Source organism: Netta rufina (assembly GCF_964035555.1).
Source record: "Netta rufina genome assembly, chromosome: 10".
Classification (NCBI taxonomy): Eukaryota; Metazoa; Chordata; class Aves; order Anseriformes; family Anatidae; genus Netta; species Netta rufina.
Genome location: NC_140133.1, coordinates 9,281,122 through 9,297,777, shown reverse-complemented (window position 1 = coordinate 9,297,777; position 16,656 = coordinate 9,281,122). Strand labels below are relative to the sequence as shown.

The following is a 16,656-nucleotide window of genomic DNA, read 5'->3' as shown; positions in this document are numbered from 1 at the left end:
TACAAAGGAGCTGTAACAGATAAAATGGAACCTTGCTCACATAGTGACCTTGCTTGCCAATATATGTAGCTTTACTCATAGAGTGATTTAGAAATTCATTGTAACGGTGTCTGGGTCCAACCAGGTGTTGCATTTGTCATGCATAAAGATGTTCTCTCTAAGTGTCAGATTAAATAAAAACAATTGTCAAATGACATTTACATATGATCTTACTATCAGAGTGATATCTGCTTTCTGCATTGTTGGAAATGTGCATATTTTAATTATTTGTATTACCTGTAGGGCGTGTGTGAAGAAATGACATATGAAGAAATACAGGAAAATTACCCACTTGAGTTTGCACTGAGAGACCAAGACAAATACAGATACAGATACCCTAAAGGAGAGGTATGCTATTTTTTCTTCTAAGGTGACTGAATTCCTTGTCTTCTTGAGTGCAGGCATGCTGGCTTTAGGAAAGAGCAATGTTTTAAAGTTAATTAAAAGGTTGTCTCTGTCTCCAGGGGAAGGCACATAGGGATTTGTAAGGACGGAGCTTGAAACCATTTAGTCTGATTCAGGGCTTGAAAAAAAAAAGATTAAAAAGAACAGTTGAGGTATTTGGTCTTGTGAGCATCGTTTTGATGCTGGTCCTGCAGTGATACTGCAGGAAAACTAATTGCAAAGTTTCAGCATATTGCACATGCAAACTATCAAGATTACCTTTAGATTACCTTTTTCTATTCATTGTTGTTATAGATGATAGTTACTCTACAAGCAGTTAAGGCTGAAAAGCTACAGAAATCCATAGCCATATTGGTCATATTGGTCTTTCACTTTAATAAACTCCTTGCCTCTGGGAAAGTAACTTGCTGGCAGCTTTTCTAAAGCAAAGCCATTCCAGTGGAGCAATTACCAGATGCCACATGGCCTGGGTGTGGGTGCTAAAGGCTTAGGATTCAGGGCAGCAGGGCAGGAGAGTAATTGGAGCAGCTGTTCTGTCATTCGTGTTGCACCCTTGGTAATGTGGAACCAGAGCTGTGAGATCTTTCTCTAGCAGTCAAGAGTAATCAGGGTGATGAGGGCAGCATGTGAGCATGTGCTTGCAGGTGTGACCCCTGTTTTACTAATGAGGCAGTCATTCAGCTGCAAAGTTCTCCTAATCCATTGGAAGAAGAAGTGTTTCTTTTTTCTTGAACTGAAGTCTCCTCTGGGATGGTGGCATCTTGAAGCACTGTGTTGCCTCAAGTGGTCTGGTTGATCTCAGTGGTTGTCAGGAGCAGCTTCCATGCAGCAGGTACCAGTGGCTCCCACGACGAGGGCTGGATCAGCAGGCCCCATGCCTGTCTGGGACGAGGGGAAGGCCTTCTGCTGCCATCATTTCCTGCTCTGCTGGGCCCCAGCGACGTGTTGTGCTCCCTGCGTGTAATGCGTGACGCATCCTGGAAATATTGTTTGCTGTGCATGTGAAGATTAACTTGAGTGCACACGTATAGAAACGTTGGTGTTGACCTGCAGCAGCAGATTTGCTGTGCGTGTGCTATTTGGGACGTGGTTTGAGAGTGATCCTGCCTCCTGCTTTGTGACTTGAAGAGACGGTGGCTGCCATTGCCATACCAGTTTGTCTAGCCCATGGTTTGTTTTCAAAGGGCAGCCTGAACAAGTTAGGCTTTGTGAACTGTTTGTGTGATGGCTGTAGGCTGGGCTTCCCAGATTTGTGCTTGGAAGAGAGATGCTTTTGAAGATGAGGTATGGAAAATATTGTGCAAGACTTAACCTGTACATTTGCAGATGTTCTGAATTAAATTCTAGGGATTTTTTTGGAAATTCATGAACATAGTGACTAATTTAATAAAGCCCTTCCATGAAGGGGATATATTTTTTTTAGTTATATGTGCACTCTTTGATATATGAAAGATCTAAATGGTGGTTTTTAATTTCAGGAAAATTACTAATGCAATAGTTGCCAGCATCCTAATATAACATTTAAAAAATGGCTAATGTAAAATTAAGTTCCAATGTATATACATATACCTGTTAAGTGTTCCCTTTTTAATATGCTATGGTTTTTTTCTTCCCTTGCTTCTCCATCCCCAGTCCTACGAAGATCTTGTTCAGAGACTAGAGCCAGTAATTATGGAACTTGAAAGGCAGGAAAATGTGCTTGTCATATGTCACCAAGCTGTCATGCGCTGTTTGCTTGCATATTTTCTTGACAAGCCTGCAGGTAAGTCTTCCTAGAAAAGTTACAAATGGTCTATTTTCCTCTATTAAGTTAGTTTGAAAATTAATGAGTAAGGTTCCAAAACGTGAATTCCACCATGCCATGACGATAAAGGGAATTGTTTGTGCTAGGCAGGTATACAACTATAATTTTTGATATTTGATCTGCTCATGTAGCTTGGTAGGTGGTTTTATTGAGCTGCTTCTCACCTGAAATGCTGTGACGTTTGTTTTTCTACTCTGTCTTAATAGCATTTCTGTTGTATGCCAGGGAATAAAATAGATACACTGTCAGATAAAAAGAAACTTTTAAGTGATTGGCCTGTAACAGAATGATAGAGGTAATGTTTTTGTAATCTGTGTTTTTTATATATAATTTGGTGTTTCCTTTTTCAGAGCAACTGCCTTACCTGAAGTGCCCGCTACATACTGTCTTAAAGCTAACCCCAGTGGCTTATGGTAAGCAGAATTTCCAAAAAGACTAAATATAATGTTACTAATGTCTGTTCCATTGGTAAAATTTGTGAAGTATTTCAATTAAAACATCTATTTTGCAGTGAAAGAGAATCAAACAGGCCTGATTTTGCACATCTGCCTGTGCAGCTTTGTTAGAATCAACTAATCTTTTATTTTCTTTGTGTTATGCCAAAAATACATATTTTTATTAGCGAGGGTCTGGAAGTACCAGTGGTTGAAGCTGCTAGTGGAAAATTGTCTTGGATATTCAGCTCATAGGCTGTTTCACTAACGTGTCTGGCAAAGTTGTGTCACTTAGCTCTGGTACAGTAAGATCTCAGTTTCTATTGATGTGTTTGAGGGTATTGTGTTTTAGAAAACAAGCAAATCTAAATTAATGTAGGTTTAACATATTATGAACTGTTCCCCTCACCCTTTAAATAGTTTTGTTCTGTCTTCCTGAAGTATTTGTTTGTAGACCTTCAGGAGCTTTTCTCGTTTGTTGCTGCTGGCATGTGCTTGTCAGCAGCTATTATTAGGGCTTAGCCTGGGGGCCTTAGCTGAGATTTGTTGCTAGCTTGTAGAGTACAGGGTATGGGTTGCAACATGTACTTCTTACTGGTTGTAGGCTGCTTGCTAATTAAGTTTTGCTTTAAGTTTAGCATGTGCCTGCTGTTAATTTTCTTTAAGTGATGGCTTAATTGTATTTTCTGGTACTTAATCACACTTAAGACAAAGTACCCATGAAATACATTACCAAAAAAAAACCAACCAACCAAAAACTAGTTGAGTTATTCATGGAAAATGCAAACTTGTCTTTGATTATCTGCTCTGAAAGAGGCAGTCTATAACCATACTTAGTTTTGGGTTTAGTTTCAAATAAAGTTGAGACAGTAACTAGTGGTTACACTGGGAAATGTCAGAAGAGATATTTGTCATTTAATTGCAGTTAGCTCCTACAGTAAGTAGTAACACTATGCTCTGGTGACATCTGGTGTTCCTAGCCTTGCATGACAAGCTGAAGTTCTGAAAATCAAGATGTAGGACAGTTAATACTTTTCTAAAATACAGTCAATTTTTGGAAGCTGGAATATCTCGACTCAGTAGTCATGGACTGCTTCCACAGAGAGGTAGTCCTTTGGTCTTTTTTGTGTGTATATAGGTTTTTGTTTGTTTGTTTGTTTTTCATATGTGTGTTTGTTTTTTGTTTTAGTGGGAACTTGTGTGACTTTGCTCATAAACTTTAAGAGGGCTTGGATGTTTTCAGTGCTTACTTGCACTTGAAATGAGGAAGGAAAAGAAGTAGTATGAAATACTCTCCTTGACCTTTTGACTTCAGTGAAAGAAGTGCTGTGTTTCTTTTTTAAAGTGTTTGAAACGTGTCTGATTAGGATGTTTCAGTTGACCCACTTCCTGGAATTTGACCATCTCAAAATACAGGGACTGTGTGAAATATTTCTGCACTAATACTTCTACAAAATCATTTCAAGTTGATGCCTCACTTGTGCCCAGCAGAGCAGGATGCATGATCAAACGTGGTGCGTTTTGCACCTTCCAGCTAATCCTGTTCTGGGGAAGCATCTCCCTTAGGGGTTTGCTCTTCCTGGTGTTTGAAGCTGTAGTGTCTGATCTTTAGAAGGGGAACTCTGTTAGGGCCTGACAGCTGGATGAGGATCAGTTAGACCCTTACAGCTCAGCCCAGGGAGTGCAATGTATTTATGGGGGGGCTGAGGAGCAGACGGTCTGTTTGGGAACACGTGGGGGAGAGGAACTGCACCTTGCTGTACTTAGAAACTTGCACGTCAGTAGTTAAAAGTGAGTTAGGAATACACACGTCAGGACTTAACTGTGGAGTAACTCATGTGCCTCTGGTTTATGTTTAAACTTTACCATAGGGAATTTTTTTTTTTGAGGCCTCTGTGTAACCAGGCCTTAGCAATGGCCAGCATGGGAGATCAGAGCTTTCTTTTGCTCAGTTGCAGGAATCCATGAACAGAAGGATGACTAGGGTACTCTCCCAGTGTAACAAGCATGCTCCCCCCCATTTATTTTTTTTTTGTTGGATATTTCAGATTGTTTGCCTTCCTGTGGTGTTTGTTCAGTGTTTGTGACAAATGGGGCTCCTCAGGATCTGCTTCCCCAAGGAAAGGCAAATATTTGCCATATTACTTTGTATTAGTCTATTGAAGTGCAGTGGCTTTCTAAGGAAAGGCTGAAGTCACCTTTTTCTGGCATGCAACAATCTTTTGCAGTATGTTATGAATTCAGAGTTTTCTGTTCACTTATTTCCTAAAGACTTAATTTGTCATTTGTGGTAGATGATTTATGTATGATATGTCAGGGGAACTTAACTATTAATGCTGTGTTAGGTAGCTTTATAAAAACCATGTTCATGTGAGATCTGACTGTGTTTGGCAATTTGATGTTGCTTAAAATGGTGTGGTCACAGTGTATTGAGTAATTATTCTCTAAGTGGGTCAGCTTGTACTAGCTAATAGCTGTGTCTTCTGAGCACTTAATTTTTCTTACTCTCTGAAGTTTTCAATTTTGGGGTGAAGAGGAGAAGATCCTCTCCAGAAGGCAACTTTAAATTCCAATATAGCTGCAGATTAAGACTCTTGTTTTGCACACATGAGGAACAGGAGTTGCTAGCAACACAAGGTGTACCTTGTAATCATTTTCATGTTCTAAAAAATGGAAGCATTTTGTTTTCTGTACTACAGTGAAATTCTAGTAAGTCTAGGATGTTAAAAACCAATGCAAAATTACAGAGAAGAATTTTCTGATTGGATGCTTTAGTTTCTGTATGTTTAAAAGTGGGAATTTGTGTTTCAAAGAAAATAATGATAAAGCGAAGGTCAGAATTGGGGATGGATTGTAAGACTGAGAACTGTATTTATCCTGGCAAAATAGATTAATTTCAATAGACTTATTTGTTCACAGTTTGGGAAATTCTGGTATGAATCAATGTTGAACCTTTACAAACTGAAAATTAGATTAATTAGATTGCATCTTAACTGTGACTTCAGTTTTTAAAATGGTCAAATTCTAAAAATGCTTTCTGTCAACAGGATGTAAAGTAGAATCTATATTCCTGAATGTTGAAGCTGTAAACACACACAGAGATAAACCTGAGGTAAGAATATTTTTTAATCAGACAACTTGACATAATGTGCTGAGCTCTTTTCCGTTGTCCGTGTGGTTAGAAATGATTTGGTAACTCTGCAGAGCAAATTTAATTTTACCTATTTACATTTTACAAGCTTTACTTCTTGTGTGCTGCTGTGGGGGTGGGGATCCTTTTTACTGAGCATATTTACCTATGAGCTCTAACAGAAGCAGTGGTTTATCTTTAAAAAAATAAAATTTTTATAGAGATGAATGAGAATTTGAAGACACGATATCAATCTAAAAACTTTAGTTCTTCCAGGCTTTGTCATTCAGCGTAAGTAGAGTACAGTCAAAAAAAAAAAAAAAAAATCTGTTATGAATTACTTTGAATATGCTGTTGTTACTTATTTTGGAGAGTCGGTAATGAAGTCATTAGGTTTTTTCATCACTGTGATTATTACTGTACACTTAGTAAAGCAGTACTGGTGGTGCTGCCAATGCTGGAGCAGAACGCTAGGTCTCAGGATACAGCAAAACTGGGGAAGAGGAAATTTAGTGTGTTCGTAAACTGGAAGTGGAGGTAGAATGGCAGGCTGTGCTAGCTTTGTATTCTCTCTGTGCCATGTGCTTGGGCTGATTGTGCTGCTTGTGCAAAGCTCTTAAAATAGAAAAGTTCTATTGGAAGGGGCCTTCAAAGATCATCTGGTCCAACTCTTCCGTTGCTGCATTATGAAAGTTATGTGAAGTGTGACATGATTAAAAATTTCCTGTTCCCTTGCATGTCCTCATGCTAATGCCACTAGGTATGGCAGTGGGTCCTTGCTGAGGCTATGAGCCATGCCTACTAGTGAATTAAAAGTCAGTCTGATAAAGTGAGAAAAAAGGGCTTTTCAGAACATTCAGTCATTCAGAACAATGGTGAAAAAGAATATAAAGATAAATGTGTTCTTTATGTGTGTTTACAGTACGGCACAAGACACAAAATACCTTACTTACATGAGGGTACACGTTTGTGGTAGTTGTGCACAAATGCTGGAGGAGTCTGCAGAGAACTTTTGTTTCAATGACCCAGGCATTTTGAGTATCAGAATACTGACTTTTGGTCGTTCATAGCAAAGACATTTTCCATCCAGTAGTCATGTTACTTTTTTCCTCTGTCTTTCTCTTTCCCTCTTTATCTTTGTGCTTTACCACTTTCGCATCTTCATTTGGTTTGTTATGTTCATGAAATCTGCTCTGATTTCACAGTGCCTAAAAGTGTCGTGAAAATAATAATAATAAAAAAAGATGCCTTAGAGCAAGTGTTAACATCATCTATGTTAAATAAGGCAGATCAAGTGAACATCTATAGTTTGTCTGACAAAATACCGGTGCTGAATTTACAACGTGCTAAAGTTTCTTGGGAATTGCTGTTGAAAATACCACTTCTCTAACTGAAGGCATTGATTTTGGGGGAAAGCTTTTAACATGTTTAGCAAACTGTGGTATACTGGCATGGGAGTGTAGTTGTATTTCAGGTGCACGTAGGGGATCATACGGACAGTTGCACTGCAGTGCACACAAAGGCACAAAGCTGTTTGTTTAGAACAGAAATAGGTTGACATAATGAATTAAAAAAAAAAAAAACAACAGTGATGTTTTTAATAAAAATCCCCTGAACACCCTTCTCCCTGTCCCCAGAAAGATACCTGAAGCAGTGGAGTTTCGGTGGTGATATGTTGTTCATTTAGGATAGCTGGATGGAGGGGCGGGTTGATTCTGTCTGCATTTAAACACTGCTCAGAGGGCTCTGAGAGTTTCAAAAGCTTTCATTTACATAAGCTACTCAAATGGTAATTGTTTCTGTTAAATTAAATTTTCAAATACTCTATTGAAGTCAAAGCATTTAATTAAGTTTAGCATCGCAGATAACGACATTGTTAAACAATGAAACTATTCGATTAAGAATTGCTTACTGTACTGTTCTGTGCCCCCACAAGTAATTTGTAGTCCGTGTTTCAGGACAACATGCTCCTTATCTGCTTCAGCTGAAAAGACGTATTTTCACACTGCAGGCAAAGTACTGGAGTACTTGTTTACAGTATGTGTAAACCTCGTTCTGTGAGGATGATTTGTCTCAAGTGGATTGAAGCTGTGCGTTTGTCAGCATTGTAGCAGCTTAAGTTCCTGACCTTTTCAAATGAAGGAGTCCAGTCTTTTTACTGAATATAAATCAGGGGAACTACTCGAGCTATTGCTTGGGTCCTCTCTTCGGGTCAGGCAGCAAGTGCTGGGGTAAAACATCTACTTTGTGCTTCTGTCTTAGGTGGTAAGTGACAGAAAGGGATATTGCTCAGAGCAACAAATCCAAATCCTATTTTTCCTTTTTTTTTTTTGGGGGGGTGAAGTGAGGGAGGATTATTGAAAGCTGAGTTTGCTTACCACAGCGTCAAGCGTGTCAGCATGAAGCCTGAAGAATGTGTTAGCGGAACTGGCAGTGGTTTAGTCTAAAGCAGGCCAAATCCTAGATCAAAGTCTCAGAAAGATCTTCAGCCCAGTTTCTCATAATCTGCATTCTTGGTAGGACGGAGAATAGCAACTAAACAGCCTTCTGGATTTACGTGAGGTGGTAACATGGCAGGCCTGATTCCTGAGACTTGTTCTGTGTGGCCAGAGTCAAAGCTGTGCTGCCTAGTGCGATTATTTTATTTTTTTTTTGGGGGGGGAGGGAGGTTTTGTTTAAAATAATTTGATGCACTGAACATCTTACTTTTTTTTCTCTCTCTCCCTACAACCTCTGCAAAATAAGGTGAGATCTAGTCAGTGCAATCAGTCTTGAGCCACGAAGGTGTCTGGGAAGAGGCAGGTATAACACATTGCTTATCACACAGTCAAAGTTAAAGCTTGGGAAGGAAGCACGTGGCATAGTTTAGCAAAGCACTGAAAGTTTGCTTATTTGGATAGAAGTGTACATGCTGGAGTATGTGTTTAAGTGGATTCCTGCCTGGGCCCATAAAAGACTTCCTCCTAAATGGGAATGACTTGAGCTTTTGGTGGCATCAGCATGGGATCAGTGATTACTGTACGTACGTTTTCCTGCTGTCTAGTTCTAGGACACCAGCCAGCTGTCAGTCTGCTGCATTCTGGGGCGGGGGCATTAAAAATTAAAATAAAAATCTCTGCTTTTCTGTAAATGCAGCTGTGTACTTGTGAAGGTGCAAGTGATTGGTGTTTTTGTTGGTCTTACTGCTGCGTGATAAATATTCTCCTCTGTATTTTTATTATTATACAGAATGTAGACATTTCCAGACCTCCTGAGGAAGCTCTTGTAACAGTCCCTGCTCATCAGTGAATCCCGTGTCCTGATCAACTATCGAACTTGGGGTGCCGTTTTCATCCTACTACTTCAAAATAAATTGAAAAGCAAATCATTCCAATCACTTTGAAATAAAACAAACAAAAAGCCCACAAAACCCATAAACCCAACAACTCAAAACCCAAAGTAAATCTTTGTACAGTGCATGGCTTGAAAAAATTATCAAATCACAATAAAACTGCATCGCCCTGGTTAATTTATTGCGGATGGGTTGTCAAACATTAATCGGCTGACACTGGAAAGCTGTTTTTGTAAACTGCTGTAATGCAAAGATCCTGCAGCATGAATTTTTAAAGCTACTGTAACAGCCAGCAATCATTTGATGTTAGCTGAAGTGTGTTTGTGAAAACTGTGAAGCACGACATCATGCATGAGATACGAAAAAGCTGAAGTTTGTTTTCTAGGCACCATTATTATCTACTTCAGTGCCCTCGGGAGTGATTGGACTGCTCCGTAGCGTAAAATAACAATCCATAGTTACTGTACAGCCTTAATCCTGCTGATCTGTAGCACTAGTTTCTAGATGTGCTAATCAATGATGCGCTGTTTGGAAGAAGGTAGCAAGTTTTCTCTTTAGGCTGCAACAGTTATTGAAGGTACAGGAATGTGTAAAAGTGTTTTTAATATACGAATGACTTCCCGTAACAGCTGTTCTGCATTAACTGGGCTTCAGAGCTTGCCTGCTGGCAGAAATGATTTTAAATTTCCTTTCAGTGAGGAACTAAGACAGAAAAAATCGGTGGTTTTTATTCTGCTGAAATGCAAGGAGTGGATGAGTGCCTCGGTGCAACCAGTGCTGGACCTGATAGCGCTGAATTTTACCCAGGGTGCAGTAAGAAGCGTTGACTGCTTCACAAAGCAGAAGCAACGTTAGGCAGATTATTTGATCGCTAGGTTGTGACTTGCCTTGAAAGGCATGGAAACAGGAGGTTTTTCCACCCTCCAGCAGGCGCATGATCTCAAAGCAGCAGGGTATGCATCCTAAACAGAATTACAACAAAACTTCTCCCAGGCTGGAGGGACCGCAGCTTGTTTGCGATGTGGTGTCATGCCTTGGCTCCCTTCTCTGCGATGTTACGGTGGGCAAAGTGAGATGGTCTGAAGCATTGTGCAATCGAAGCGGCTTTGTTTATGTAGCATTGAGGCTGGGGAAAGGCGGTAAATCACCGAGTCCTTGAGCTGTTTTCTGAGGGGGGTCTTTGTGTCTTGAGCATGAGCAAGAGTGGCATGTTGTGGAACGCTTTTATCTGCTGGGGAGGTTTCTCATACGGTATGTTTTTCCAGGACTGGGGTTTTGGAAAAAAAGTGTTACGCATTTGCACTTCTGAAGTTACACTGCAATTTTCTGAGGTTTATAGCATTCAGGAATGTCTAATATAACTAAAGAGCCCCTGGACGGAGGGCCTCCTGCTGTACCAGTTGATATTTAGTTAAAGCAGCATGGGCTTGGCCTGGGGGAATGGGAATTCTCTCTGTTGTGATTATGATGTGGGAGTTCTTGTCGCTTTTCTGTGTTTAACTGATGCAGCCCCTTGGATATGCCGTGGAGGAGGAGACCTGAGCCTGCTGTACCTGCTAGCACAGTTAATTAGGGAGCCCGGTTGCTTCTTTCTGCCTGACTGTTGAGGTGATGTCCCTGAGAGGTCACAGGGACACGTTCCACAGGTGCTGGCAAACCACTCAGAGCTGGCTTGGATTGCTTTCACCTCTGTGGTCTGTGACTAAGGACATACTGTGCAATTTTAAGCTAAACACGTTCAATTTTTGGTTAAAACAAAATGCACACAAAACAAAACAAAAAAACTCTTGCAGATGTGTATAATGGAGTAACATGGGATTTAAAAGCAGTTTTGCCCTCTGAGGGGTCTCCTATTACGGCAGCATTGCTTAGTAGTCCTCCCTAGATTATTTTCTTAGTATAAGAAAGGCCTAATGCTGAATGGGAAGGGACAGTGAGTTCTCTGTACAGCTCACCGGGAGGAACCTGGCTGATAAGAGCACTTCTTTGCATTGTCCGCTTTATGCTTGTTCTTCAGCTGGGGACGGTCCTTATTAACTTCATCTGTTTTGGTTTTCCTTCTGACTCCCGTGCGGCTCAGAACCCTCTTCCCTGGAGGAGCCCTTTATTGCAAAATCTTCTGGCTTTGTTGTGAGGATTGCATGTAGCAAATCAGAATGGAACTGAAATGGCAGGCCGTCCTGTCTGGAAATCTGTAGCACTTTGTTTCTGGGGGATGCTTTGTTCTGTAGGGGGGAAAAAAAAGCACAAAACAAGGGAGGGTATGATGAGGAGAGGAGAAGCAGTGGTGTCGGAGTGTGTTTGAGTTGATCTGTTTGTGTTGAGCCTTTCCAGAGAGGACCCGATGAGGTGCACCTTCTGGTGTCTCACCCAGCCAATTTGAGCTTTTTATCTTCTTTATGGATATTTTTGTGGTCTAAGAAACCTTGGCCTTTCTGAACCTTAAAAAAAAATGTGCCTGATGGTGCAGTCTGACTTGATGTCATGTTCCAAGGCTGCGGAGACCCCATACACCTTGGTAGAAGTAGCATTCAAAGCCAGGTGCCTGTCATTTGGATTCCCCCTGCTGCATTTCCTGCGCTCTCCAGTATGTAGCAGCAGCGGTGCTGTTCCAGGACTGTAATTTTATTCAAGTAGGTTTGGGTAAGGTGCTGCTGGATGGCTGTGGGGACACCTTTTGGTCCTAAAAGTAAGACTAAAACCTCTGTCTCCTCTGTAAGCAGCAGCATGGTTCTCACTGCACAGTTGTCTCTCTCAGTCCACGTGGGAGCACAGTCCCAGCTGCCGTAATTAAACCTAACGTGATTGCTGTGGGTAGGAATCCACCTCCCATTCGAGGGGATGGTGATCCCTTTCGAAGTCTTGCTTCGTCTGGTTTTGAGCTAGGTGCCTTCTTTGTCTAAGAAGCCCCAGGGTTTATTTATTAGGCTTTGTCCTACACAAGTTTTGTTTCTTCCACGTGGCAGTTCTCTGTGCTTTGCTTCCACAGCCTTTCCCTTTCACCTGCACTCTGACTGGATGATGTCTTGTTCCAGCTTTAACTGCGTATCTGTGTTCCCTCTTGTGGCTGTCCCAGCCGCTAGGATGCTGCTTTTGTCTGACACACCTTATTTAACTCAATGAGAGGAATCTTTTGCCTTGACCACGTTGTTTCCTCTTAGTTTTGCGTCGTAGCTGTCTAGTTCTTGTTGCTTGTGGCCTTAATTTCCAGTACCTCTGGATTCCTGCATGTTGCTCCATTTCATGCTCCATTTAATTTTCTTTGAATCAACAGCAGATGCTCAGCTTAAAAGATGTTAGCCAATGTTCTCAGATTGCCTGTGGAGACATCTCCACGGTCTCAAGGAATTTCTGGGTATGTTGCATCAGTTGCTAAGAAAATATGAACAAATAAAAGAAATGCCAACACAGTGGTGGTTTTTTTTTTCCATTGTGGTCATGCAGAGTGTGACTTGTTCTGCCAGCTCCTCTTGTTCCTAGATGCCAATGCTGTCTCTGTATCCTTTGCTCTAGAAGGAATGCTGCCTGTGGAAGCATCTTTCTGAAACAGGAGCATTGTTCGCTTTCCTCAGAGAGCAGTTGGAGAGTGGGGCAGGCAGCACTTGTGTGTGCCCAGGCAGTTTTACGCGGTGTGCTTATGGTGGAAAATGGGCTGATTTACCAAGGGCAGAGAGGAAAGGGCTGACGTTAATACAGGAGAATCAGTGAGGGCAGAAATGACGTTAGCACACTTTAGCCCCGAATCAAATCAGGTACTACTCGTTTATCTCGTTCAGTTATGGAATGGCTGAAAATCCTAGAACCTGGGGTTGGAGAGGGGAGTGGTTTGCTTTTCGTGGGGTAGTTTTGAGGGATGGAGTTGTGTGCCTGCAGGCTGGGAGCAGTACCGAGTCCCCCTCTCTGCATGAGGCTCTTCTCCTCGAGCTGGACTAGAGAGACTTGTTTTGAAAGTCAACTCTAATCAACATGGTTATAAAACCACTGGAACATTACCTGATGTCAGGGAAACATGCCAATCTGCCCACATGTCCCAAAGTGCATTTAAACTTTATGTTACCAGCTCTTTAGGGAGTTACTCAGGGTTCCCAGTGAGATAGCTCCTTACAGACAGGACCAGAACAGCTTTCTGGCTGTCGATGTTGAGTCGTTTCTTTAAGCATGCTTGACACAAAGGAGAGGTGGCTTTCCCTCCCTCCAAATTTTGTCAGTTTTTGTCTGGTTTATGACTTTTGCTGTGTGGTTTAGTTTTCCTCTTACATTGTATGCATGTCTGAAAGGCTAGAAGTGATTAGAAAAAAATGATTAAAAACTGTGGTTATAACTTATTTTTTAAATATAACAGTGTAATCTCCATATAGTGTGGAGAGACCTGGTGTGATATGTGTCTTAGAGATGCTATTTGAGAGAGCCTGTGTTGTGTCTCAAAGAAGCAAGTGGAGGCTGGGACTAGGTCAGAGCCTGGCTTCTGATTTCTGGTCTGGGCTGGGACCTTTCCTTTTGTCTTACAAGACACGTTGAGGAAATAAGCATCAAAACTTGCTTAATTTTTGTTTTGTGTAATAGTCGTGTGTTGAGCCAAGCTGTGGCTGATCACGAGACTCAGGCTTTAAAGTCCTTTTTGTCTTTAAATTTGCAGAATGTAGGAGTGGACCGATCGAGAGAAGAAGCTCTGAGGACAGTACCTAACCATCTATAGCTGCAGTTCCTGGTGGCAGCAGCCCTTCCTCCACCACGACAGCGTTAAGTAGCAGCTCGGGTCCCTGAGAGCGGAGACGGCGTGCTGAACGCTGAGCAAGTTGGAACAAATGCTCCTCCCCTTCACTTTAAGACATTTCGAATGTGATTCAGCTTCTTTGGAGGAAACCTGTAGTTCTGGTTAACTCCCAGTGCCGAAAGGTATTGGTAAAAAAAAGATTTATAGAAGCAGAGTAATGTTGGTTTTAGGTTTTCATATGTAAATTTGCGCAGTTTGAGTAGCTTTTATTGTTCATCTGTGGAATACTGCAAGATGGCTAATTGCCCGTGTCAATTTTACTGTCAGATTTTAACTAGATTTTACTTTCTTTAATGTTTTTGTAAGAGTTCCTCTTATTTTTACTGTGAATGGTTGCCTAGCATTACATGAAGATTTTTTTTTTTGATGGCGTATTTAACAGGTGAAATTCTGCATTTTGAGCATTGGAGGATTCACGTTGCAAAACTACTTTAAATCGGAAAGCTCATCAGTCATGTCTTACAGTGATCTTTGGTTTGCCAACCTCAAGTTAAATTTGCATGGGATGGGGAGACTTGCCCCTTTCTGCGGTGCTAGCAAGATTTCAATGTATTTCCAGGAGCCAGATGTATTTAGATCACAGTGGAGGACACTATTAAGTAATGGCTGTGGGATGAAAGTGTGAGTACAGGAGAGCAGCCTCAGGTAGTGAAACTAGAAAGAGAAATGCCCCTTCTGCTGTGGCCACAGCCGGGGATGAGCAGTTTTCTGAGACTGGGAGGTAGGGAAGAAGGATTCAGACTGCCAAGGCTTGAGAAGCTGCTTTTCTTACTAGTGCTATGACTTTTTGGCAGTTTTTGGAATGAATTTCAACATGTATGATTCTCCTTATAGCCACATCTAACATGTATATCAGGAAACAGTACAGAAAGGTAAGGTAGCATTTAACCTTTCTTACAGCTCATGCAAGAAAAACTGCAGGTAAATTCTGAAATTGTTTTTTAACAAAGCGCACCTACCCTTTTTTTAATTGTTTTTAAGCAACCTTCCACTATTTAAATTCTTTGCTGCTCTTTTATATTTCTCTGTGAAACTCCAGTGCTAAAAATGGAATTTTGTATGTCTGTTGAGGCTACGACCCTCTAACTGTACTAAATCAATGTATTTTGTATGTGTTACCAGACAACTGAAGTGAGCTGCCAACACTGTTGCTGGCTCTTAGTTCTTGAAGTGAGAACTATTTTTTTTGTAGATAGACCGTGCTTTTTTTTTTTTTTTTTTTTTGATTTAAGGACTTTTCTTCAACTGATTGAACTTTTACCATGTACATTGCTGATTTTTTTTAAGAAACTTTTATGTTTGTTTGCTCAATTCCTGTGTGAAATAATGGGCCCTCGTAGTTTTGCAGGCAAGGGCTACGTTGTCTTCTGTTTGTGCAGGGTTTATAAGATAATGTGCTGCTGTTGTGATTTGTTTTAATAAGCTAATTTCAGCAATATGTTCAGCTCTGGAAGTAAGCCATATCACATCGCTGGGTTCCATTTCAGAAGAGGAATGGGTAGGGCGTGAAATGACCAGAAACACTTGCTTCAAGTGCTGCTGTCTAGAGCTTTGTGTGTGTGATCCCTTAGTTCAGTAACGCGCATTTCAGATCTTTGTTAATTCAGCTGTGTTCATAGCTCTTATCTGAGGAGAGAGACCACACAGCGCTACTCAGAGTAGTTAATTTATTGATGCGTAGTAAACAAGGCCACCTTTGTGGCAAAAGTGTAGGAATAACATCCCCCCCTCTGATACCGTGCGTGCTTCGCGTGGGAAGCGGGGCAGTGCTCCAGGCAGCCCTCGCTCCTCCGAAGCTCTGCCATCCAGCCATGACCAGGAGTTGTCTGACAACTTTAAATTGAAAGAGTCAGGGTTTATTCTGAGTTACAGGCAACAGATCCGGGATGCTACATCAGAAAAGCAGGGTTTTACTATCAGGGTGTGGTACTTGAACCCGGTTGAAGAAATGTGGAAGGAAAGGTTTCCCCTAGTGAGAGGGGAGCCAACAGGCTGCCCGTCTGCACTGGCAAGCACAGCTGGAGGTGTCTCCCCTTTCTCCTTTTCTTTTTTTTACCTCTAAACTTTCAGAGGTGCTGTAAAATTCCCTGAGGCTAAATGTTTTATGTATAGTAGGTATTTTTATAGCCTGCTTTTGAATATACTGTGATGAATGTTTTACTAAGTGGGTGTTCAGTAAAAAGAGTTGTATACAAGTGTAAATAAACTGTTATGCTGATACTTGAAGAGAAAAAAATATGAAGTTGTCTGTTCTACTTTAGGAAGGTACTTAAACCATTGACTGCATCCGACCCTTTCTAGCTGGTAAGAGCAAATGTAGACAATGAATGTAAATTTGAAGCAGTTCTCCCCAATGCCTAACTACCTTTCTGGGGAGGCACTGTTATGAATGGCAGATCATCGTCCCTGTCTAAAAGCTGCGTCTGTCCTCCCTTCCTGTTCCTGACCATGCAATATTGACCGATCTGTCATCGATAGGGGAGGTAAAAATCCTTGTCCTGGCCTTGCATATTTATACCCACGTGTATTTTACTACCTTTTGACTGTTAGTACACTTGCTGGCTCAGATGCAGTCTTTAGAATGGGGTTAAACTATCTTTTCTTACAGCATTGGCCTTCGTTGTAATCTTTCAGACAAATGTAATCATTTGACGTTTGATCCAAGTAATAAAGATCAAATGCTACACCTTGCACTGCTGTGTTTCTTTCTGTGTCTGTTACAGCAGCTGAAGTGCCAGG

At 41.2% G+C, this 16,656-nt stretch overlaps 1 protein-coding gene across 8 annotated transcripts in view; it reads left to right on the top strand.

Moving 5' to 3' along the window:
• LOC311212999 (6-phosphofructo-2-kinase/fructose-2,6-bisphosphatase 4-like) overlaps nucleotides 1-16,608 on the top strand; it is a 48,225-nt gene extending 31,617 nt beyond the window's left edge. For 5 of the 8 annotated variants that reach the window (XR_014618727.1, XR_014618728.1, XR_014618730.1 and 2 more), the window contains 6 exons: nucleotides 283-387; nucleotides 2,077-2,206; nucleotides 2,599-2,661; nucleotides 5,730-5,794; nucleotides 9,041-12,498; nucleotides 13,780-16,608. Coding sequence is in view for 2 of the 8 variants with exons in the window: in XM_084292746.1 (XP_084148872.1) it covers nucleotides 283-387; nucleotides 2,077-2,206; nucleotides 2,599-2,661; nucleotides 5,730-5,794; nucleotides 9,041-9,100 (423 nt within the window). In the remaining 6 variants the exon portion in view is untranslated. The remainder of the gene's footprint in view (nucleotides 1-282; nucleotides 388-2,076; nucleotides 2,207-2,598; nucleotides 2,662-5,729; nucleotides 5,795-9,040; nucleotides 12,499-13,779) is intronic. The other 3 variants (XR_014618729.1, XM_084292746.1, XM_084292747.1) reach the window with 3 other exon arrangements.
• The last annotated feature ends 48 nt before the right edge of the window (nucleotides 16,609-16,656 follow it).